Here is a 26109-nt window from a genome sequence, read left to right as displayed (position 1 = left end):
TCCTCCAGATTATCTGGGGAAAGTTGTTTTTGCATTAGATATTTTAAAACAGAAAAGAATGAAACAAAATACTGCAGATATTGGAAATCTGAAACTAAAATTAAAAAATGCTGAAAACACTCAGCCGGTTAGGTAGCATTTGTGAAGAGTGTTCATGTCTCAGATAACAGTCTTCAATCTGTAACCACTGCATCCTCCACTGCGCCCCCCCACCATTATGTTTCCTTCCTCTTTGCAGCTTTTAGTTTTACAATCTTGTTTTTCGTTGTTTTTGCTTTTGAATGGCAGCTGTTCAAAAATCTGTGATTCATAGCCTCCTCCATGGACGCATCTTCAATACCCTCCCTTTGTCCTTGAAACACCAAGCCTCTGGTCATTTAATCTCTCCTGTTTTCTCTCTCTCGGGCAGACCTTTTACTGTGTTCCTGTTCCCACCCTCCCCAGTTTTATTTGCTTATAAGCTATTATGTCGCTAGTTTTTTCCGGTTCTGATGAAAGATCACCATCTGAAAAATGGATCAGAATTTAATGTACATCCCATTGCACAGAATGGGCTGGGAGCTGGAGGACTATTTAGGGCTTGGCAGCATGGAGAGTCCATTGCCTTCCCCACTCCCCCTGCTTAAGTCGGGGGTGGGGATGGTTGATGCTAACCTCCCTACCCTTCGGTATCTAATCAAGAGCCTCATACCAGTTATACCCTGGTGACCTGTGGGCCACAGAAGGCCCATCAATGGTAAGGGTCATCACCATAGCAAGACGCCCCTTGTCTTCCATACCAATGCCTCACCGCAAGCTGTATGGCTCACCCCAACCAGGCCACCCCGCTTACCTGTCCTCCATGGACTCCATTGCTGTTTCTTGTCGCCATGCCCTAGTGCCGCTGGAGAGAAAGAAGAGCTATCAGTCCTCCAATTGGCTGACAGCTCTCGGAGGTGAAATCCTTCTCTTGGAGGCCACAGGAACCCAAAAGCATGCTGGTAAGTGGCCACTGGGGCTCCCGGGAAAGGCTGCGGCAAGGTTGCCACTGGCTTTCTGGCTGGTGAATGGGGCCTTCACTGTGGCTTTTAAATTCAGCCCATTAACTCTGTTCCTCTCTCCAGAGATGCTACCTACCCTGTTGAGTATATCCAGCATTTTATGGTTTTAAGCTAAAAGATTGCTTACCTTGCTGCAGTTTAGAAATACATAAATATAGGGATTATTTGATTAAGATTTAGTTTTTTGCTGCAGGTTTAAGAAAATGGAACAAATACAGGAAGTTTAAAATTCTTGGCATTCCCATGATACACATCTCTGCATGGAATGATCAACTATTTATCTTTTCATCATGTTTAACAGTTTTAATTATCAGGTTCAACAGTTCTCTTTCAGCTAAAACTGATAAACAATTAAAAATGGATAAATTAGCTCATTAAAACGTATTATGGTTCAATTTTAAAAATGCACTTTTACTCCATAGTTGGACACTATGGTACAATCCTGTCTTAGCAGGTTAATATCTTGAGTACACAAACCCATTTTTCTTGGAAGATACATAAAGATCTATTTAGGTCCTTTTTAAGAAATTTTTTTTTAAAAAATTTAATGGTGCAGATTTTGCAAGCTTGTAAAATGTGGAGTAGAGCTCAAGCTGCTTTTGTGTTATTTCCAAAGATTTGATGCTGATATACAACGGCATGTTTTTGTTTATTAAAACAAAAAAATTACAATAAAATATTAGGCCACTCGCCCTAATTGGTCCATGTCAGTGTTAATGCTCCACAGTAACCCTCTCCCAATTTACTTCACCTCACTCATTCAGACTATCCTATTCCATTATTCTCACTGCCTCTCAAGTTTAAATAGTTTCCCTTGAATTTGATTTATTTGTGTATATTTTATGTTTATGATCCCCAGTTTTGGACTCCCCACCAGTGCCTGCATAATTTTAATAGCCTCTACCAGGTCATCTGGGGCAGCATGGTAGCATAGTGGTTAGCACTATGGATTCACAGCGCCAGGGTCCCAGGTTCGATTCCCGCTTGGATCACTGTCTATGCGGAGTCTGCATGTTCTCCCCATGTCTGCGTGGGTTTCCTCCGTGTGATCCGTTTTCCTTTCACAGTCCAAAGATGTGCAGGTTAGGTGGATTGGCCATGCTAAATTGCCCTCAAGTTAGATGGGGTTGCTGGGTTACGGGGATAGGGTGGAGGTGTGGGCTTAAATAGGGTGCTTTTTCCAAGAGCCGGTGCAGACACGATGGGTCAAATGGCCTATTACAGCACTGTAAATTCTATGATAATCTCTCCGTCTTCTTTTTTCAAGGGAAGAGAGTCCCAAATTGGTCAGTCTTTTTCTGATGTTTAATAAGAATACATTGAATTACAAAAGGTAGTGTGGTGGTACAGCGTGCTCAAACGTCATGAAATGATCTCCCAATACCAGCTTGTACCTGTACTCAGGTACAGGGCTTTGGGATATGGATATTAGTTCAGAATTGCTGGATGCCCAAAGCAGACAGGGCTGTGAGAAGTACAGGGTTGTAAGACTAATTGGGTAACTCTTTCAAAACACCAGCACAAGCACAATGGAATGAATGGCCTCCTTCTCTGTTGCATTATGGTATGATTTATGCTTTTAAGTACAGGTGGTAGCCAACAAAGGGGGAACTAACTCGGCGAAAACAGAAAATTGAATTATACATAGGCAGTGCTGACTCACACCAAATTATTTTATCAAGTTTTGGCTGCATCACAAATAGGGAGTGCTGCAGAACATTTTAATGCTTTCAGTAGAGTTTGTACAAGGCTACATTTTATTCTCAAAGTAGGCTCAAACGATTTTGCTTTCAGTATTCATTCACAGAATAAGCCCAGCATTGGTGCAAAGTGGTTTCACTGTAAATCGGGATTATCAAACTCACTCCAAGATTAAGTGGAATGAAACTATCTCCTTGAGGGAGTCCCACTCCATTTGATTATGGTCTCAGGTCGAGCATTCATGACACATTCATGTCACATTCAGACTGCATTTACAGGCAAGAGATACAATCATTGTTAACTAAGCACACCATAAGTATCTCAGTCCTATGAAATACGGAAACACTGCCTACAATTTGCAATAATCATCTATGAGTAAGAGCATGCATTCCTTTGATGGTGGTTGCAATAAGTCCGCGAAGTATCTAAAATGTCCATCTAACTTACCAAAGCCTTCTTGATTTCCACTTCACTATTTTGCCATTGGGTTAAAACTGATCAATAAGTGATTTACAATTCTTGTAAATTATATACCGGTTCTTGTTGCTGCTTTGTTTTCGAACAAGAGTCTAACAATTTTATAAATCTAAGCACAGTGGTTATTTTAAGCACTACCTCCTTAACTATTTATATTTAAGGTTTGAAATGTTCTGATCAATGTTTATTTCATATATGCATTTATATATGCTTGTGCTATACATATTTTATATTTTTTCCTGTTTTCTAAGTTATATTTTTGACTAAAGATGAATTATAAAAAGGCAAAATAAAGAAAGCATGATTTTCATGAAATGCTGGAGCAGGTTCATTGGGTTCGACAGCATGGCTCCTGTACCTACTTCTTATGTTCATATATGTAATGGAGCTGCCCTGGTCAGAAAACACAGACCAAGGAAATTATGAAGTCCACACAAAATTAACTATGATCACTGGTTTACTGAAACAGAATAAAAGACACGGGAATACCTGGGTAACTCCAGTTGCGCTTGTCCTTATCCCACAGTTTGTACAGAGATTTGCTTCATATTTTCAGCAACCTGAAACTATAACATTCCTTCATAGCCACAAAACCTAGAAAGTAAGAGTGTGCATTGACTTGATTTCTTGTGGCTTACCATTTATTGTTTATTGTTAACTTTTATCAATTCTTTCTAACATTCCATTTCTCATTACTTTATTTCTCTGTCTGTGTTTTCTTGACTGAACCACATTATCACTGACGTGATTCCATAAGATTAACAACACCCCGAGTTCCTAATACACATGGTTGTGTTCTGCTTTTCTCTGTATGTATGAGAATCCATACCTTTATCATAAGAAGACTTAATAAACACAACCATCATTGCTGCATTTCTGTCTCTGTCCTTCTGCTTTTGTTTAATGGTAAACATGTGTATATGTAAAAAAAACATACAAAGTTACTCTGTGCACACATATTGTGTTTATTGTGGTTGTGTCATTGAAGCATCAGTATATTTCATTTCCCACACTTTCAAAACGTCTTAATGGACCTAACTGCTTTAACTCATTCCACTATTTCTATGATTGTTTAGGGTACAAGGAAAACAGCAACAAGGCCTATCTCACACTAAATTTCTGTGACTCCATAACTCAGAAATCCAGTAGTATTGGTTTTTTGGCTCAGGAAGGGGTTTGTGGATACTGATTAAAGGGGATGCAACAATATTATTCATATATTTCATCTTATATCTCACTTATAACAGCCGCCATAAATATGTTGTTACGGCAATGGGATGGTCAACGTTGGTCTAGCATGGAAAAGTGGGGGAGATCATTTTAAGAGGGACTCAACAGTTTCAATTCAGACAGCAACAATGGTGTATTATAGCGGGCTGGACTTCACTGAACATGTTCGGGAGCAAGAGGAAGATGATAACTAGGGAGACCAATTTGACGACCTCCAGGATGTCTACTGTCCAACAGATCCACCTCAATTTCACAGTGAAACAATAGATGAAGGGGCTGTGCTTCAACAAGCAGGGTGTAGATGTATTGTTCTATATCCTGGAGCTGCATTAAATCAACACCTGCAGAGTACTATCATCAACAAGGAAAAATAGGCTCTTTCCAGGTGCACCCTGCTGATATGTGATCAGCTGATGAAGATATTAACATTAGCATCAGTAATCAGCAGCAACAACAGCAGCAGCAGGGGAGGAGAGACCAACAGGCTGTTGCAAAAGAAGTGCAGTCTCGAGTTACACGAATGCATTGAGTAAACCCATTGTCGACCATGTGTGGCATGTAAGATAAAGGCATGCAACTAATCAACATCCACACAGTTTGTGACCACAAACAAATCTTGAAGCGGGTGAATACACATTTCAGAGGGCGTTTTATCGTAGAGACTTGTATCTGGTTAGAAACAAATTTGATGATTAGCTTTACAGTGATATGGGTTAACCACTCCAAAAGTGGCTCATTATGCCACAAACCAATCCCAATAGCTCTCAGTAAAACAGCATGCAGTGAATCACATTTGAGAAGCAGCAATATCAGTAGGCAGTCACTGAATTTGTTATGATTCTTCTGTTGAGTTCCTTAACACACAAATGCTTCCAGAAAATGTAACGTATGGGTGAGCATTCCTGAACGTGTTTGGAATTAGTTCCCCTTTTTGTACTGTGTATGCACTCAGGATATTCACCCCCCCAAAAACCTATCCATTCTCACATTAGAGCAAGATCACAGGCCAATATTAGCTCCATTTAGTTTTTCCTTCCACTGGTTCACTTTAGTTTTTTTAAATTCATTTACGGCATGTGGGCCTTGGTGGTTAGGCCAGCATTTATTGTCCATCCCTAGTTGCCCTTCAGAAGGTAGTGGCAAGTTGCCTTCTTGAACCGTTGAAGTCCTTCATGTATAGGCACACTCACTATGCTGTTAGGGAGGGAGACCCAGGATGTTGCCCCAGCGATAGTGAAGGAGCGGCGATACATTTCCAAGTCAGGATGGTGAATGACTTGGAGGGGAACCTCCGGGTGATGGGGTTCCCAGGTATCTGCTGCTCTTGTCCTTCTAGATGGTAGTGGAAGGTGTTGTCTAAGGAACTTTGTTGAGTTACTGCAGTGCATCTTGTAAATGGTGCACACGGCTGCCACTGTTCATCGGTGGTGGAGGGTTTGAATGTTTGTGGAAGGGGAAGCAATCAAGCGGCTGCTTTGTCCTGGATGGTGTTGAGCTTCTTGAGTGTTGTTGGAGCTGCACTCAACCAGGCAAGTGGAGAGTATTCCATTGCACTTCTGACTTGCACCTTGTAGTAGGTGGACATGCTTTGGGGGTCAAGAGGTGAGTTACTCTCTGTAGGATTCCTAGCCTTTGACCTGCCCTGGTAGCCATAGTATTAATGTGGGCAGCACGATAGCACAGCGGTTGGCACTATGGCTTCACAGCGCCAGGGTCCCAGGTTCGATTCCCGGCTTGGGTCACTGTGTGGAGTCTGCACATTCTCGCCATGTCTGCGTGGCTTTCCTCCGGGTGCTCCGGTTTCTTCCCACAAGTCCTGAAAGACGTGCTGTTAAGTAATTTGGACATTCTGAATTCTCCCTCTGTGTACCCGAACAGACGCCGAAATGTGGCAACTGGGGGCTTTTCACAGTAACTTCATTGCAGTGTTAATGTAAGCCTACTTGTGACAATAAAGATTATTAAAGATTAATGATTAGTCCAGTTCAGTTTCTGATCAATGGTAACCCCCAGGATGTTGATTAGTCCAGAAATCCCTGGCAGATGCATGAGTGAAGAGGTTAAATTTAACAAAGGAGAAGTCAATTTTCGTTACAGGAAGTTTATAGCTGGGAATAGTTGCAAGCTTTGAAAATTAAATGCTGTTACTTTCTGTAGTTGTGGTTGGATGATTCCATGTAATGTCCAAAGATACTTGTGAAACCAAAATCAGTTCTTCTTTCACATATAATTATCAATAAACCAGCGTCATCAGTATGGAATGCCTGAGACTGTCACAAGACGATGTTGCTTGATTTGCCAAAATACATTGTAGACTGACAATATATTAACTGTTTAATGGAAGATTAGCTCTTAAAAACATCATACAGAGTGACCAGAGAACAATCATTAGTAGGGTAGTCCCCATGCTTCAACTGTGTGAACTGCTGTGGCCAGTGTCATCCATGATTATTTTCCTCCAGCAAGGTAATAGTAAGGCCAGAGAGTGTTTTTTTTATATAAGTTCTGTGAAGTTCTGCAGCTCGGGCACCTCACACATAATACAATTCAATCATAGAAGAAAGCAGCTTTTCTCTTGCACCTTTCACAACATACACAGCCAGGACCTGATAACCAGTTTTAGTGCTGTTGTTTGAGGGATAAACGTTGGTTAGGTCATTGGGAAGTACTCCCATGTTCTTCAAGATACTGCGAGGAATCTTTTTGACCTACCTGCATTTGGTTTAATGTATTCGAAAGACAGATGAAACGATAAAACCAGTAAAATAGCCAGTTATAGTTGAACACTAATTTGTAGCATCAAGGATATGTTCATTCCTGCACTTAGCTAATCCCAGCCATTCGGTCAGAGAAAGAGTCAGATCGGCCTCATCCTCAATATGAGGAAGAATCACTCAATAGTGCTGTGGGGAACCTCCAAACATTTGGCTGAAGCATGACAGTGTATAGGCCTGGGGATAAGAGATTTTGCACCTCTTCACTCTGGTGGCAGTGTGCGTGTCCGTGAAAGCCATTTCTCTTTAAAAATAATAGTAAATAAAATGTAGAGTTGTCAGGTGTACACAGTGGATTCTACGATTAAATTGAAAGGAACAGTCTGCTGAGAGATGAACAGTGACAAAATACAACTCGGAACAAAGTGGGGTCAACAGAAGGGAAGAGATCAGGGACGGAACAACAGGACATTGCAATGAAACGTTTGTGTAAAAAGAATAAAGTGGAAAAGGAGCGAAAGAACAAAAGGAGTTGCCAGAGATATGTAGGATGAAATGCATGAGTTAGCATGGAAGAGGGATGTTCTTTGAGGGTTTGAACAGAGTCACTACAGATGAAATATTTGAGTTTTGTTTTCTCAAGATTAAAATGATAATTGTGCAATTCATCAAGTGTAGAAGCATTGCGTGGATGTACTGATGCACAATCAATTACTCTCGAGACAAGGTGATAACTAATAGGCTTTAATCTGCTAGAACTGTTCCCCAGCAGCTTCGATACAGAAAGCGGGAGACTGGGAGATTCCTAGACCGTAGGGCCAGCAGGACGATCTTCCAGACCGTGACGTTCTCCCTCTCAACCTGCCCGTTTCCCCGGGGGTTCTTTCTGGTCGTCCTGTTGGAGGCGATGCCTTTGCTGAGCAGGAATTGACGCAGTTCGTCACTCATAAAGGAGGACCCCCTATCACTGTGAATGTATGCGGGGAAACCGAACAGTGTAAAGATACCCTGGAGGGCCTTGATGACGGTGGTTGTGGTCATGTCCGGGCAGGGGATGGCGAATGGGAACCGGGAGTACTCGTCAATCATGTTCAGGAAGTACGTGTTGCGGTCGGTGGAGGGGAAGGGGGCCTTTGAAATCCATGCTGAGGCATTCAAAGGGACGGGAAGTCTTTATCAGGTGCGCCCGCTCTGGCCGGTAGAAGTGTGGCTTGCACTCCGCGCATATTTGGCAGTCCCTGGTGACGGTCCTGACCTCCTCTATGGAGTAGGGCAGGTTGCGGGTCTTGATAAAATGAAAGAAACGAGTGACCCCCGGGTGGCAGAGGTCCTCATGGAGGGATCGGAGGCGGTCCTCTTGTGTCGTGGCACAATTGCTGCAGGACAGGGCATCAGGAGGCTCGTTCAGCTCCCCGGGATGGTACAAGATCTCGTAATTGTAGGTGGAGAGTTCTATCCTCCACCGCAAGATCTTGTCGTTCTTAATCTTGCCCTGCTGTGCATTATCGAACATGAAAGCAACCGACCGTTGGTCCGTGAGGAGAGTGAATCTCCTGCCGGCCAGGTAATGCCTCCAGTGTCGCACAGCTTCTACTATGGCCTGGGCCTCCTTCGGAAGCATGGAGGGAGCGGGAGAAGAAAGCCACGGGCCTGCCCGCTTGGTTGAGGGTGGCCGCCAGAGCTACGTCGGACGCATCGCTCTCTACCTGGAATGGGAGGGACTCGTCGATGGCGCGCATCGTGGCTTTTGCAATGTCTGCTTTGATGCGGCAGAAGGCCTGGTGGGCCTCCGTCGACAGCGGGAAGGTTGTGGACTGGATCAGGGGTCGAGCCTCGTCTGTGTAATTGGGGACCCACTGTGCATAATAGCTGAAGAAGCCGAGGCAGCGCTTTAGGGCCTTGGGGGAGTGAGGGAGGGGGAATTCCATGAGGGGGCGCATGCGTTCAGGGTCGGGGCCTATGACTCCACTTCGCACTACGTAGCCTAGAATGGCTAGCCTGTCGGTGCTAAACACGCATTCATCCTTATTGTAAGTCAGATTAAGGATGTTTGCGGTCTGGAGAAAATTTCGGAGATTGGTGTCGTGGTCCTGCTGGTCATGGCCGCAGATGGTGACGTTATCAAGATACGGGAATGTTGCGCGTAAGCCGTACTGGCCAACCATTCGGTCCATCTCTCGCTGGAAGACCGAGACCCCATTCGTGACCCCGAAGGGAACCCTTAAAAACTGATAGAGCCACCCATCTGCTTCGAAGGCAGTGTACTGGCGGTCACCATTACGGAGGGGTAGCTGGTGGTAGGCAGACTTGCGATCCACCGTGGAGAAAACCTTGTATTGCGCAATCCTGTTTACCAGGTCGGCTATACGGGGGAGAGGGTACGCGTCCAGCTGCGTAAACCAGTTGATGGTCTGACTATAGTCAATGACCATCGTGTGTTTCTCCCTGGTCTTTACCACCACTACTTGAGCCCTCCAGGGTCTGTTGCTCGCTTCGCTGACCCCTTCCCTCAGCAGTTTTTGGACCTCCGACCTGATAAAGGTCCGGTCCTGGGCACTGTACCGTCTGCTCCTGGTGGCGACGGGTTTGCAATCCGGGGTGAGATTCGCAAACAGGGAAGGCGGGTCGACCTTAAGGGTCGCGAGGCCGCAGACAGTAAGGGGAGGTATAGGGCCGCCAAATTTAAAAGTCATGATTTGCAGGTGGCACTGGAAATCCAGCCCAAGGAGGGTGGCTGCGCAGAGGTGCGGCAGAACGTACAGGCGGAAATTGCGGAATTCCCTGCCTTGGACAGTGAGGTTCGCTAGGCAGAACCCCTTTATCTCCACCGCGTGTGACCCGGAGGCCAAGGAGATCCTTTGGTTTACGGGATGGGTGACAAGAGATCAGCGCCTTACCGTGTCGGGGTGAACAAAGCTTTCGATCAAGCACAACATCACGTGGCCGTTGATGGAGATCATCGTAGTAGCTTTCGCTAGCGTCTGGGGCCGACTCTGGTCCAGAGTCACCGAGGCCAGCAGCAGTAAAGGAGAGTTCTGGTTGGGCAGCGTGTAGTCGGCTGTGCTGGGGGCCTGAGGCCCCATCCAAGATGGCGTCAGCCATGGGTCGCACATGGAGTCCGGGGATGCAGAAGAATCCGGCGGCGAGGGACAAAATGGCGGCGCCCACCTGTTCAGCGTGGTGGCCGAGGGGCAAAATGGCCGTGCCCGTGGGTCGCACGCGGCCTGAGGATAGGGGGGTCGCGGTGGGCATTGGACAGCCGGGGCCTGAAAAAAAGGCTGCCGATAGTCGCTGGAGACCGCAGGTGGCGGTGCGGGCTGGGCAGCGTGGGCGGGGATGATTCGCCTGCCCGCAGAAAAAACAGCGTTGTCCGGCGGCGGTAGCGGGTCGTCTCACCGCGCAGACTTGCGGGGTTCGGTATTGCAGGGTTAGAGGGAAGGTCTGGGGGGCTGCCGCAACGGGGTGCCACGCAGCCCAGGGGGGGCACCACGCGTCCGGGAGCAAAAGCCAGCGCGTTATATGCAACGTCCATGGACCCCGCCAGGGCCCATGCCTCAGTAAGTCCCAGTGTGTCCATTTCTAGGAGCCTTCGGCGGATATCGGGGGAAGTCAGACTTGCCACGAAAGCATCCCTGATCAAAAGTTCCGTGTGCTCGTTCCCCGAAACTGGCGGGCAGCCACAGTTTCGGCCCAGCACCAGCAGTGCCCGATAGAAGTCTTCCAGCGTTTCTTCAGGGCTTTGCCCCCTAGTTGCCAGCAGGTGACGGGCGTAGACCTGGTTCACAGGACGGATATTATGTCCTCCTAGCAGCTCGATAGCTGCAGTGTAATTCTCCGCCTCCTCGATCAGAGGATAGATCCCAGGGCTGACCCGCGAGCGTAGAATTGTGCATATTTTGTCTTTCCGTGGGGGTGTCGGCGGCCGTGTCGAGGTAGCTCTTAAAACACGCCAGCCAATGTTTGAAGATAGCAGCAGAGTTGTCCGCATGGGGGCTGAGCTGAAGGCACTCTGATTTGATATGGAGATCCATCCTTTCAACTGAAGTAGTAGCAGATTAAATTGATGCACAATCAATTACTCTTGAGACAAGGTGAGTCATAACTAATAGGCTTTAATCTGCTAGAACTGTTCCCCAGCAGCTTCGATACAGAAAGTGAAGGCTGCTGGGACGGCATTGGTTCTTATACTCTGCCTCTCGGGGCGGAGCTATGTACATCAGCCAATGGTAGACTCCTGGGTCTAGGCAATGGTCATCCACCTCTCAGGTACCGCAATACCTGGTATTACAACATGTACACAAGTAGCTACTGATGACTATTGATGCGGATAATGTAGGTTCAAACACCAGAAGTGCTGCAGACAATGGCAGATTTTCTGAGGAGAATTAGAGAATTACCAATAGCAACAATGAAAATTGTAGTTGATGTGAGTGGACTGTGAATGATTCGATGGTTCAATTGTTTTTTGGGGAGATACTTCGGAGAATAAAGAGGTGAATGATTGTGAGTGCAGAATAACAACAGGTTCACTGGCAAAGCATGTAAAGTCAGGTGGTTTTGGATCTGCCCAGTGGACTAATGGAAGTTATAGATATGAGGTTACTCTTCATTGTCTTGGGTTTCACCATCAGTGGTGAAGCAATGGAGTTAGCCTCTGGCTTCAAATAAAGCTGCCCAGAGAGATCGAGCGACCTCTGTGGATTTCCCTTTTCCCAATGTCAGGTTGAATCAGCAATGTGGTTGACTCTTAACTGCTCTCTGAAATGGCCTAGCAAGCCATTCAGTTGTATTAAGCCACAACAGAATGGGCTGCGGCAGTTCAAGAAGATGGCTCACCACTGCCTTCGCAAGGACAATTAGGGATGTGCAAATGCTGGCCTTGGCAGTCCACATTCCATGAAAGAATTAAAAAGAATCTGGTATCAAGTGAAGGGGATCCCTCCAGGCATCCAGCAATGTTGATGTCATCAAGCAGGGCAAGCAGCCAATCACATTGCAGCATTCTCACAGAGAATACTGCCAGAGAGTCACATAGGCCTCATCCTCGATGTGGGGAAGATGCACTGAATAGTGCTGCAGTGGGGAACCTCTAAACAGTTGGCAGAAGCATGACAATGTATAGGCCTGGGGTTAAAAGAGCTTGCACCTCTTCACTCAGATGACAGTGTGTGTTGTCCCTGAAAGCCCTTTATCTTTAAAAATAAAAGCAAACCAGGAAGTATCATGCAATAATATCCTTCACTTTTTATTTTAATCTTACAGAGAACAAAATAAATGATTGGGACATACAAATGTGATTAAGGTAGTAGTGAAATATAATAAACACATTTTTAAAAAACCATTACTTCAAAAATTTGAAACTTGTACCAATGAGAAATTGGAAATTAATTTTTCAGCAATAATTATGAACTTTAGAAATCAAATTTATTTCAGGTTCTTTCCCTTCATGGATGTTTTAAAATTATGTGCGGTGCCTGAAAGTGTGATGGAGGCAGGTTTAATCAAAGCATTCAAAATGAAATTACTGTTATCTGAAAAAGAAGAACGTGCAGGATTACGAGGGGAAGCAGGAGAATGGCACTAAATGAATGGCACATTTGGAGATCCAATGCAGTTCATGATGCCAAATGGCCGCTTTCTACGCCACTGTTTTTCAAACTATTTTTCCACAAGACCCACTTTTGGCAACTGACCAACCTTCAGGACCCAGGCCGGTTGACCTTCACGACCCACACTGGCCGACCTTCGAGACACACACCGACCAACTTTAACGACACACGCCAAGTTCTCTTACCTTTTAATGCGAAAAGGGAACCTGCTTTGTCCTCACAATCTCACTTGAATCTGGTTCAAAGGATTTGATTTGACTTGATTTATTGTCACATGTACCGAAGTACAGTGAAAAGTATTTTTCTGCGGCCGAAGGAACGTACACAATACGTACATAGTAGACAAAAGAATAATCAACAGAGAACATTGACAAATGGTACATTGACAAAACAGTGATTGGTTACAGTGCAGAATAAGGGGCCAAACAAAGCAAATACATGAGCAAGAGCAGCATAGGGCGTCGTGAATAGTGCTCTTATAGGGAACAGATCAGTCCGTGGGAGAGTCATTGAGGAGTCTTGTAGCTGTGGGGACGAAGCTGTTCCTATGTCTGGGTGTGCGGGTCTTCAGACTTCTGTACCTTCTGCCTGATGGAAGGGTCTGGAAGAAGGCAATGTCTGGGTGGGAGGGGTCTCTGATAATGCTGCCTGCCTTCCTGAGGCAGCGGGAGTGTATACTGAATCAATGTGGGGGTGGCAAGCTTGTGTGATACATTGGGCTGAGTTCACCACACCCTGCAGTTTCTTGAGATCTTGGACCGAGCAGTTGCTATACCAGGCTGTGATGCAGCCGGATAGGATGCTCCCTATCGCACATCTGTAGAAGTTTGTGAGAGTCGATGCAGACATGCCAAATTTCTTTAGCTTCCGTAGGAAGTAGAGACGTTGTTGGGCTTTCTTGACTGTTGCATCAACATGAGTGGACCAGGACGGACTGATGGGGATGGTGGCCCCCAGGAACTTAAAGCTATCGACCATCTCCACTTTGGAGCCATTGATGCAGATGAGTGTGTGTGTCGCATTACCCTTCCTGAAGTTGATGATCAGTTCCTTGGTCTTTCTGACATTTAGGGAGAGGTTGTTTTCGGTGCACCATGCAACCAAGTGATTTATCTCCCTCCTGTAGTCTGATTCGTCATTGTTTGAGATAAGGAGCAGAAGGCAATGCGAATATCAGGTGCAGACGTCAGCCAATTTCTTTGTGGTGCCTTCATCTTTATGAAAACGGGAAATCGAATCACACACATATAGGTCACCATGAACGGCAATTGCAACAAAATGCATGTTTTACTCAGCGCTGAATATTCCTGGGAGATGCCACCAGAATGCTCTCAGCCTTGTGGGCCTTTGGCAGTTTTTTAATGTGGCATCACAGGTAAGCTGCAGCAGCGCATTCTTTTAATTTTGAATCAGCTCTAAGTTAATAACTGACTCTGGGTCTCAACCTCAAAGGAATTTTTCACACAAATCTCCTGTTTCAAATTCAGAAACTTCTCTCATTTGCCAGTACTTCCCTGCATATTACACACATAGGCTTTGCTTCCCTATTTGCATTGTCACAACCGAGAAAACCATACCTCAAGAAATCTAGATTAGCTAGAAATGTATCTGAATTAACATTGGCCCTTCTGCTCAGCTCCCAACTAACACTCTACACCACAGCCTCAATTCAGTTTCCTTTCTGCCTTCATGGGCTGACCTATCGTGCAACCACAGTGTTCCATTTGACTTGGTGCAAGCTATCAACTTGCTAGGGTTTACCATTGATCAGAAATTAAATTGGACCAGCCGTATATTTACTGTGACAAGGTCAGAGGCTATTAGTTTGGGACCCTCTTTAATGTGTGTGTGCAAATATGGGCAGCATGAAAAATGGTACTAAAACGTACATGGGAAAAGCGAATATATATATACACATATAAAGTGTGTATATATTAATTTCAACAAATATTGCGCCCAATTTTAACCCATTCAAAACAATTCACTTGAACAAAGTTAAAGTCGTGTCAATTATCTGTACTCAAAATGTTAAAATGTTTACAATGTTTCATCAATTTTCTATTTTACCACCATTGAAATAACAAATTATGTCACAGTGGATCTGAACCAGTTTGTGGAAAAATAGATTAAAAATGCCCTGGGAAATTGTGTGATTGGCAGCAAGATTGTTAGTTGCTAAATTTGTCAATATTAAAATTTTAAAAATTGAGATTTCAGCATATAGAAATTGTGGATGAATAGCACTGGCATTCACACAAATGATGAATTAAGAACATATTTGGTTTTCTCTAATATAGCTGGACAAACGTGGGGAAAATAGCTGGAATTCCAAAACCTATTTGATCACCTCTTATTCATTATTCTTTCATTGCTCCTGCTTTGTGGGAGCTGCTGATCGTGCTTTCAGATGGGTTTATCTATTTATAACAATTTGTATATTTAGCAACACCTTTATGGAATTACAGAGCTACAAATTCCATCCCAGGGTACCATAACGTATGGCTTGAAAAAGCCACTGACGGCAGAGCAATGAGCTTTTGTTTAGAATCCGTTTATTGTCACTTTGACACATATAACTCAATAATATATATATACAGAGAGTATTTTTAATATACAACAACACTGCTATTCTGGGGGAAAAACGCAAGTTGATATTTTTTATTAAAAAATTAAAACAACATTTTAAGGCCAGCCAAAGACAGCAATGGGGGCCTAACAGTAGAGCACACCACAGGTTAAGGTATTAGCTGCAGGGTTCAGGTGCGGCTGTAACCTGACACTCGAGCCAGGTATCGCACAGCGCCTTATAGAAATTGCTAGTTTTTTCAAAGCTACAGACAGAAACGACCAGTGAAACAGGAAATCAAGCTAACTGCAGAGAAGGTGGATCTCCTTGCAACTTATCTCACGCTTTTTAAAATTTGTGTATTAACAGCAAAGGCATCCAGGATAGTTAGTTAGAAAAGAGATACCTAGTATCATGGAGTTCCAAGGTGAAGCAGCTTTTTACATTAGCCCCAAGTACAGGCAACTAATTGTGCAGTACTGAGAGGTGCATGGTTAAAGGCTGTTAAGTTCCCAGGGCCGATCTCTTCAAGGATATTACTTGAAATTTTGGAGTTGCTTTTCAAGTTGTACAGCAATGCACTGTTAGAATGGAAAAACGACCGCTCATCAGCTTATGCCGGCTATGGATTACAGTACTTTCACTAAAAGGAGGATCTTTGTTCGCACAAGGTAAACCATATGCATGCTAAAACTATAAGAAAGGGTCAGAAGTAGAAGTGTATCTTTTCGGAATGTGCTGGATAAAGCTAGCCCACATCTAATGTTTTTGCTATTTTTAGAATGGATAATGATACGTGAAATCTCACAAATCTAAATATACAATGACACAAGGTTTGGAACAAGGACGGTTTGTTTTTATGACGGAAGTGTTTTGTATGCTTCAAGGTTGGACTGAGGTGATGCATTTACTGTAAATGGATGCGGTTATATTGGTGCAAAATGTAATAGTCAAGGAGATTAAAATTAAAGAAGAGCAGAAAAATAGGAAGATCAGTAGTTTTACTGGTCGACATTTGCAAGAGGGAACAGTCAGTGTTATCTTCATTGTTCAAATTAAATTACTGTCATTTTCTGAAGGGAGACTTGCACTAAATCATAAACTTATCAGTTAATTACTGAGGCAAAAAAGTATTGATTTTATATTTAACATGCCAATGTTGTTCAAAAGAAAATGTAAAAACTATAAGAATAAAACCGGGATGAATAAGAGAAAATGTGAAGTACCATAATAATTGTAAGTGGAAATTGCTATGGGAAAATAATGATTTGGATATATTTAAAAACATGTCAGATATGTGCATGCACCCTTTTTCCTATAAAGCTGTTGAAATTAATTGCTGTGGCAGTGGAGTGTAGAGAGCTGACTGCATCACAGCTGTCAGAACATTGTAAGACACGCAAGAACTAAAATTATACTGGGTCTTACATCTGTTAAGAATATTATTTGGTGCTGCACCAAATGTGTCTGCAGATAGAACAATGTAGTTAAAGAATTAACTAATCCAGAATTGATTTAATTATGGGTGTTGCAGCATTGTTTGCACACACTCGTGAAAAAATTAATGGTCTAACTATGTCAAATCGAATTTGAAAGACAATTGTCACATGAATATGTCACTAGGGCAATGATTTGCATTTACTGGTTGCTTCTACACTATAGGAGCCATCAGAAGGTCTGCTCATTCCAGTTACAAGATGTAGCCACCAAATGTGCCCAGAAAACATAGAAATATAGGAACATACAGGATCAGAAGAGATATTGGCCAGAACCAATGTTGAAAGAAATACCATTGCATCATTCACAAAAATATCTGTGCACCTCTCTGTGGAATCTGCCTGTATTATCACCCTGAGACTGGCAATGCTCTCCCAATGCCACCCAAGTCAAGTAATAAAATCTAACTTGTCCATTTACCTCCCATCCTTTGCTCCTTTAATGAACTTGTGGTCATACCAATTGATTTATCATACTTTTGTTTATCCTCGCCCCTTCCAATCGCTACACTCTAATCCACTTGTGGAATTATGCTTGAGAAAAGGTTCATTTTTCCCATCACTTCCTAATTTATGCCAAACTAGTTGCTTCACTTCAATTTCCCATTTGGATATTATTGTTTTGTCGTCTCTGCAATGTATTTTGTACATATTTATCCTCTGTGTACCTCCACGTGTGTGGTTATAGTTCTTTCCTCACCTGTCAAAATGCACTCCTTAAACTGGAGACTCTCAGATATACTCTCATCTTTCTCTAGTCAATTGCAAACTTCACTCTATGCACAACACTGCTGTTTCTAAAAAGCTCACGCTCTTAAATCAAGTATAATTTCAGCCATAAACATCTGATTCCGTATCATTTAAGACATACAGGAATATAATTTCATACTCATTATCGATACTTGTTAGAATTCAAATATTAAACATTTACATTTGCGCATGGACACTCCTCATATCTGAATATTAAGTTCCCAGTCTAGTATTTCTACTTGGTATGATGGATTATGCTATGAGTTAATATTTTTTATTTTATGACACTTGCATCAATCCACAGTCATTTAACTTTAATTGAACCCAGTCAAGATTTATCCATCTCTATTAATTATTGTCTTCTTTCTCATATATAAAAAAACACACACCTCCCATCAACTTACCTTTTCTATCTCTCTGGAGTTTGTGTTTTTGCAAATTCATTTCCATGTAGCCTAGTAATTCTGTACTTCCCCCTGTAATAATTTCCTTTATAATCTTCTCGTATCACTATGTACTCATCTTCTCACCTGTTCCACAAAATCTGTTTCGAGTTGCAGCATTCACAGTGACTCATTATTCTTTGGCCTGTTAACCACCATGTCCTCCCCATCACAGTCCTCCTTCTCACTCCCAATGGACTCTTGCTGCAATGACATCAATACCAGTCTCATACCCCTTTGAACAGGCTTCCCTTGCTCCAGAACTTGGCTTTGTGCCCTCTGCACCTGAAACCCTCCCTTCTACCCCACTTTCAAGTCACAATATCTAATCTTTTTTCACTCTGGGCATAATTTCAGCAGTACTTCTGATTTTCTGGGCGTTTTTCTCCCCATTTTTGTAGAACTTTCCCTGCCATGGCTCCCAGGAAGGAATATATCATTTATAATTACCAGTCATCATGATTAAATGGACGCCCCCCCCCCCCCCCCATCAATAGCACTTAGCGGGATGTCTAACACCTCACTCCAATTATCCTATGCTGCAGACTCTAACAAGCCAGCCTTTGAGCTCAGCATTGTTGAGCTAGAACTAGGTATGACTTTCATGTGTACTATTCCAAATCATAGGTGGATTACACCATTCATGTTGGACATTACTGTTTTGCTTCTTCTTACAAGCTTAAAAAAACATATCAATGTTTTCCATAGCTAAGCTATTCTTACTTTGCTAAACCACACTTTTGAATAGCCTACCTTTTTAAATATAATGGATGACAAAATCATCTTTAAAACTGCCATGTTTATTAAATGCATCAACAATTATTAAAACAATGTAGTGAAAATACTAAATGACGGGCCGAAGAATTAAAATACATGAAATAATGCTAGATTATTATACGGATATCAACACATTGGGAACTGATGGTTTATTGAAAGTAAGTCACTCACTTGCAACAACAAAACTCACAAGCGGTATAGCCATCAGTTTCTAATATATTTTCTTCATAAAACACCAACACTATTCTGAGGCACCTCTATGCACCCATTGAAGCTTTCAGGAAACAGAAAGACACGGATCTGTGTTATTTACTATCTCCCATTGACATGAGGGAGATTGGTCACTCAATGGAAAAGATTTACTCATCACAAGTAAAAATGCATGAAAAAGGCCCTTGAGTAAGTTATAACAAAGAACAAAGAAATGTACAGCACAGGAACAGGCCCTTCGGCCCTCCAAGCCCGTGCCGACCATGCTGCCCGACTAAACTACAATCTTCTACACTTCCTGGGTCCGTATCCCTCTATTCCCATCCTATTCATGTATTTGTCAAGATGCCCCTTAAATGTCACTATCGTCCCTGCTTCCACCATCTCCTCCAGTAGCGAGTTCCAGGCACCCACTACCCTCTGCGTAAAAAACTTGCCTCGTACATCTACTCTAAACCTTGCCCCTCTCACCTTAAACCTATGCCCCCTAGTAATTGACCCCTCTACCCTAGGGAAAAGCCTCTGACTATCCACTCTGTCTATGTCCCTCATAATTTTGTAGACCTCTATCAGGTCTCCCCTCAACAGAGATTTAAAACATTAACAACATATCAAATCAAAGCAAGACTAGGAAAAAGGAGTGCCAAGTGGGAGAATTCACTGCAAGTTTAAAGGAAATTAATCATTCATTCATCTCAATGTGGTGCGACATCCACCCAAGCAATATGTGGAAACAGGCAAAATAATTAAATGAAATTCCTTTATGATTAAACAAATCAAGAACATTTCAGGAAATAAAATCTTCACAATTTATTTGTCCCACTTAACCTGGATTTACACAATCTGTAGCCACTTTGGTGATATATGCTTAAAAAAGAAAATTACCGTGCAGACCTAAAATATTTGCAAGGAGGATTTAATTTCCATTGATTATTAGGGTAGTACGTTGTCTAATTGGTATTCTGACAGACACCCCCCAGGCTGAATTTTTCCTCTGGGTTGTGGGGCCAATGCGGAAACAGGAGCTAGGACTGTTTCTGGCTCCTGAACCCAGCCCAGGAGGAAACACTCACCCATTGTGATCCTCACGGAGGCAGTGCCCTTCCCCCCACCATATTTAAAAGCAGACAGGTTCCCTGTCCAATTAAGGGCAGCAGGCAGATTCTCAAAGCTGGATAACCAATCAGAGGGCTTTCAGTTTGAGAAGAACAGAAGCCTGCATTAGAGGGTAAATAACTAAAAGGGCACTTTAACGTGGAATTGCCCTCCCACCAACTTTAAAATCTTTAAATTAAAAAAACAGAAAAAGGCAGGCCACCACGGTGGGAGAGTAGGGGGCAGGGATGAAGATCCCTCTACAGGGCAGACTTTGGCTGCACCTGCACTCAGGCAGGCAGAGAGGGCCTACAGGTCTGTCTGCAGTGGGATGCAATTAATTTTAAGGTACGCTGTCTTTAAAAGGAAAGAATGTTTGGAAAGCTTTCCCTCTTTTTTATTGGAAAAGACAAGCCAAAAAAACCATGTATCATTCTGTTACTGTTGTTGTGTGTACCTAATACAATGACATATTCTGTCATTCTTGCATCGTGTGTTTTCAATCAAACAAACTGAACAAGTTTGCCAGTTTTTTTGAATGCAAAAATTATATTTCTTGACGGGTTTAGAAAGGTGGTAGCTGGTTTCTGTAGATCGTGATTCAGGATTAGATCGTGGCATTGATCTGATTAACTTCCAAGTTTAAGCTATGTCTACAATCAACTGTTTTGCATTAAAGGTATCATTAATATGCTAATAAGTATTGGTTACTTTACTTTATATAGACATAGATCTTTGTTCTGCATCTCAATCTCTGATGTCTGAGAGCAGTTATATCCTAACTGTATGCCAGTTCTGCTTGTGCTCTCACAATGACAAGAATAGCACCAATTCAACTTTTTGTCACAGCTGTTAGACTAACTGGCGCAATGTTCACATCTATTGACTTTATCATTGGCTATGGTTGTCCTGTGAGTGATGTCAGGCCAGCATGATAAACCATGACCCAAACCTTCCTGTCTTCAGATTGTCAGATATGGGACTTGCGTTGAGTGTGGGACTTGCGTTCAGAGGCGGGACTTGCGCTGAGAGGTGGGACTTGCGCTGAGAGATGTGCATCAGGACCCCATGGAAGTCCTACCTCAACTGACTTGAAAATTGACTGGGAAGTCTAAACCTCAGATGGGCGGATTTCTGCTGACCAAGGCCCTCCACAAAGGTCTCTGACACTGAGTTCAAGGCAGAGACTTGAACTAGATGTGCGGGATTTAGTTGCATATTTACTTACTCAGGAAATGTTCATGATTTGATATTTAATCTAACTTTGCGGTTAGCTAGTATAATTCAATTGGGCTCTACAACTAACCCTTCAAATCACCCTTTCAAGTTGAGCCAACGAATCCCCTGACGAGCCGACTGCATACCCCCCTCCCCTGCCAAGCTGACCTGCCTACACACGAACCACACAACTAGCCCCCTTGTCACCCCCCTATCCAATTACCCCCTGACCAGCCGACTGGTCTCTTATACCCAGCTACCTGACTGGCCTCCCATACCTTAGTGTCCCCTTGACCGCCTGACTACACCCGCCCCCTCGAGCTGATCCAACTACCCCACTCTGACCACCGGACTATCCCCCAACCAACTACCTACTCATTCACCCACCTATCCAGCTACATAACATCCAGCTCCTCAGCTCACCTGCCTACCCAGCTCGCTAACCGCACCCACTCATCCATTATCTACCCATGCATTCACTCACTTTCTCATCACTCACTAACTCACTCACTTATGGGCAGCATGGTAGCACAGTAGGTAGCGCTGTTGCTTCACAGCTCCAGCATCGTCCCAGGTTCGATTCCCGGCTTGGGTCACTGTCTGTGCGGAATCTGCACGTTCTCCCTGTGTCTGCGTGGGTTTTTTCCCATGTTCCGGTTTCCTCCCACAAGTCCCGAAAGACGTGCTGTTAGGTAAATTGGACATTCTGAATTCTCCCTTAGTTTACCCGAACAGGCGCCGTATTGCAGTGTTAATGTAAGCCTACTTGTGACAATAAAGATTATTTTAAAAATTATTACTGAAACACACAGTCCTTTAAAAACTTGTCTGAAATGGGTTGCTACTTTGAAAAGGGGGGGGGGGTGTCCTGTGTTCTTCTGTCTCTTCTGACAACCGACCACCTTCCCCAGTGAGGCTGCACTGCTCCTTCGATGCTTCAGCTGGGATCGGACGTTACGGCTGAAAAAAGCATAGAAATCTTCAGTGCAGCATCAATGCGCTCAGCATGGACACGGACTGGGAGATTTGGGTCCCATGTTTGAAAAGTTACCACTTAGCCCACGAGACCACATTCAGGTTTCTAATATTGGTGAAAAGTCGGCAGACCTTATTTCTTTATTGGAATCTCACCAGCAGCCGGTTATCAATGAAGAGAGCTCTGTGTTTGGTACAAATGCATAGAGGGCAACTTTGAACGGAAGACAGGGTTCAGTCGGGTTGTCTTACTGATTCAGACACTTCCATTGAAAATACAGCTATCTGCAACATTAGCAAAATTTGTTTAACAGGTTTAACAGCTGTTCGCTGACTCAAGCATTTTGAGTTATTAACTGGCCAATCCGTCACCTTGAAATAAAAAACTGCAATGAAAATACATTACACATACACAAGCTGCAGTCATTTTGACAGAATAATTGGTCATTTCTGCTTAGTATTTGATAGATTTTTAACAAGTTCCACATTTTCAACATTATAGTACCGTCTTCATGTTAGTGTTGGTTCCTTTACAGCGGAGAATATAACAGATTCTACACAATCAACAAATGCTGATAGCACACCATCTGTAAGTTAATAGATTTAACTTGACCTAATGTTAAAATAGACTATGGTTTCAATCTCACTCAGCTTCTAAGGTACAATTCACAAAGGATTTAATAAAAAACTGCTTCTGTAAGACCATACACGTTTATCTTTGAAATCTCAATTGATCTTCCAATTATCACTAACAGGACACTGTTAGATTAATACCATGATCAACGCTGCAGCTATTAAGATTCCTTTTCAATTAAAATGAAGACAAATTAGTGCAATTATATGCATTATCCTGGTAATGCATCCACGCGGAAGTGCCACTTGAGCGAACCCAACTGCAGTTTCAAAACCTTTCGTGCTTTTGTTGTGGAAATGTTTTTGATATGGAAGGCCATAGTTTTCATAATAAGTATTAAATTTAATACAAAATCTGATAATTCATTATGCATGAAATATTACATTCGGCTTTAATCTAGAACTAGTCCATTGTGTGAAAGTGTTACATAACCACAGAGGCCTGGGTCAGATAAGGGAAGTGACGCTAGTGCAATGTAAATGTAAAAGTCGGAGTTGCAATAATCCATTAGTTTTGGTGATAAAATAGTGGACTCCATTGGTTTGGTTTAAAGGACCACACATGTAAGTGAGGGTAATGGGAATAGATGACATGGTGCCACTGTAGTCATAGAATCATATCGCACAGAAACTGGCTATTCGGCCCATTGTAGCTGTACTGACAAAGAGCTGTCCAATTAGTTCCCTTGCTCTTTCCCTCTGGCCCTGCATTTTCTTCTCTTTTTGAGCATTTATTCAATTCCATTTTGAAAGATATCTGCTTTCGGGCAGTGCATTTCAGATCACAATTCACGATGTCAGGATAAACTAAGTAGCGCTTTTGAGTCACATGCACTGGTTAGATTGAAGCATGACCCATTTGAGGGAAGCTTTCTAATAATAAAAATGTGAATTATTTTTGCAGACAACTCCGCCACCTAACAAAGTAAACATAGCAGCCATTGTGGCTCCATGTGTCATTGGTGGGGTGATCGTTCTAGCTATCATTCTGACTTTTCTCATTGTAAAACTGCGCGAGAAACGTCAGACTGAAGGCAACTACAGCCCGAGCAACCAGGAGCAGACGGGATCTCGGATGGAGATGAACAATACGCTTAAACTACCGCCAGAAGAGCGCCTTATCTGATATGTTCAGGCTATGTGATGCACAAGACTTGAGGTTTTATGGTGGAAGGAGTAGGAGAAGTCCACAGATCCCAGGTATTCCCTGTGCTACTCAATGAGTTAGGAAAAGGAGAAATGTTGCAGAGCTGTCCAGCAAAAAGTGTGTGTGTTTTCCTGAAACCACGGCAGTTTCAAAGCTCACCCTACAGGATTGTCCTTAAACCGTTTAACCTTTCTTTGACTCTTTTCCGCAGGATGCGGAAGCCTGGACCTCAGAGATTCTGCTGTATGTTGTATTGGTCACGGTGGCTTTGTTGTTAATTTTCTTCCTAGTTCTTACTGCCACCATTGTGACCCTGAATAAAAGAGCAACGCACGGGGCGTACAGCCCTAGTCGACAGGAGAAAGAAGGCTCGCGGGTCGAGATGTGGAACATGGTGCACCCACCGCAAGTAGAGAGGCTAATCTGAATAAACGTGGAGCTTGATAAATTGTTTCCAATATATCATTGCTGTATGTACAGGCTGAAGGTGCCATCCAATTCAGCGTTGCCAGGAAGAATGCTTTAACTGTGATTCAAAGTTCCTATAAGTGCAGTTTAATCCAACTGACTTGCCAAGTCCTTGCTTGAACACTCCTACCTACCATTAAACATTGTTCCAGTTTAATTCTCCCTTTCCACATAACTGCCAAATGGTTCACAATGAAAATGTGTGACTGACATTGTAAATAATAATAATCGCTTATTGTCACAAGTAGTCTTCAATTAAGTTACTGTGAAAAGCCCCTAGTCGTCACATTCCGGCGCCTGTTCGGGGAGGCTGGTACGGGAATTGAACCCACGCTACTGGCCTTGTTCTGCATTAAAAGTCGCTGTTTATCCCACTGTGCTTGAATACACACAAACAGAGAAAGAAGATAACTATTAAAATGGAATGATCTAGATTGTCCTAGCTTGGATGTTTCAGAAAAGATAAATTGCCCACAGGGAAAAAAACTCTTTATTTAGGGAGGATTTATCCATTTAAAAAATCTTTGGAAATGGAGCTTTGAACTCCTGTTTGTGACATAAGAGAATAGAACAAAAGATTTATAAAACATAGGAATGGTGCCAGTCGCTCTTAGCCTTAATTCGGTGATAGTGGCCTGGAGGCTCTGCGAGGCTGAGGGGTTTTGTTTTCAATGCAATTCACCCAAAATCACCCAAACCAAAGTAAAGAATTGCGAAATTTCAAAGGTTCACATTTTCCAGTCTCTGGATCGGAAGAGACCTGTTATACTCTTTCTCCTCCTCCTCCTCCCCGCACCCCTGCCGTGCACTATGGGATCATTGGAGGTCCCAGCCCATTGACCCCGACTGACGCAACCCTCTACCCAATCCCAGCATTTTTTTTGGTAAAATATTTCTATTCTCCATTTTCACAGTTTCTTCAGAATTTACACTCCATCAACAAGCAGTAAACGGTAACAAATACAAAGTCAATCCCCTCATCAACAACAACGATCCCATCGTCCCACCACCGCAAACAACGCCCCACCTGACAATATAAGCATCAAATAAAACAAGCTCTCCCACGGTGGGAAAAACAAAGGATAAAAAAAAAGAAAAAGGAATCAGGAATTGCCTATGGTCACCATTGACCTACAGAGTCACCCCCCACCACCCAACATTCAATGCCATCCAAACCCTGAAAGAGTACCGTAACCCCCTCCCCCCCCCCCCCCTCCACATCCTCTTAGAAAACTCCTCCCCCCAACCTCGGTTCTTTCCCCCCAACTTTCCACCCCGGCTAGACTCATCGGAACCTGTTCTGCCAGGCTCCGATGGCCGCAGCCCCTCCCCCCACCTCACTCCCGTTCACTGGCTGTCTTAAATCGGCCAGTGTGGAGGCCCCCGTCCGGGTCTCTTTCCCCCTTGCCCGGTCCCAAGAAAACCAAGAAATCCCCTTTAGCACACAAACCCTGCATACACATCCAAGCCCCAAAGAACCATCATTGCAAGTGAAAGTCCCATCTCTTCCCTTGGCCAAATATATACAACATTGGCTCATTTAGCACATACACCAGCACG

The 26109-nt window shown here is 43.3% G+C and overlaps 1 protein-coding gene across 3 annotated transcripts in view; it reads left to right on the top strand.

The window, feature by feature from the left end:
- The window catches only part of crb1 (crumbs cell polarity complex component 1), a 258755-nt gene extending 232995 nt beyond the window's left edge, over positions 1–25760 (top strand). The window contains exons 12-13 of one of the 3 annotated variants that reach the window (XM_072511474.1): positions 22838–22890; positions 23839–23998. In XM_072511474.1, the coding sequence (XP_072367575.1) occupies positions 22838–22849 (12 nt within the window). In that variant the 3' untranslated portion in view covers positions 22850–22890; positions 23839–23998. Of the gene's footprint in view, positions 1–22837; positions 22891–23838 lie in introns of all 3 variants that reach the window. The other 2 variants (XM_072511473.1, XM_072511472.1) reach the window with 2 other exon arrangements.
- The last annotated feature ends 349 nt before the right edge of the window (positions 25761–26109 follow it).

This window comes from Scyliorhinus torazame, chromosome 7 (genome assembly GCF_047496885.1).
Source record: "Scyliorhinus torazame isolate Kashiwa2021f chromosome 7, sScyTor2.1, whole genome shotgun sequence".
Classification (NCBI taxonomy): domain Eukaryota; kingdom Metazoa; phylum Chordata; class Chondrichthyes; order Carcharhiniformes; family Scyliorhinidae; genus Scyliorhinus; species Scyliorhinus torazame.
This window is presented reverse-complemented; position numbering and strand designations above follow the sequence as displayed.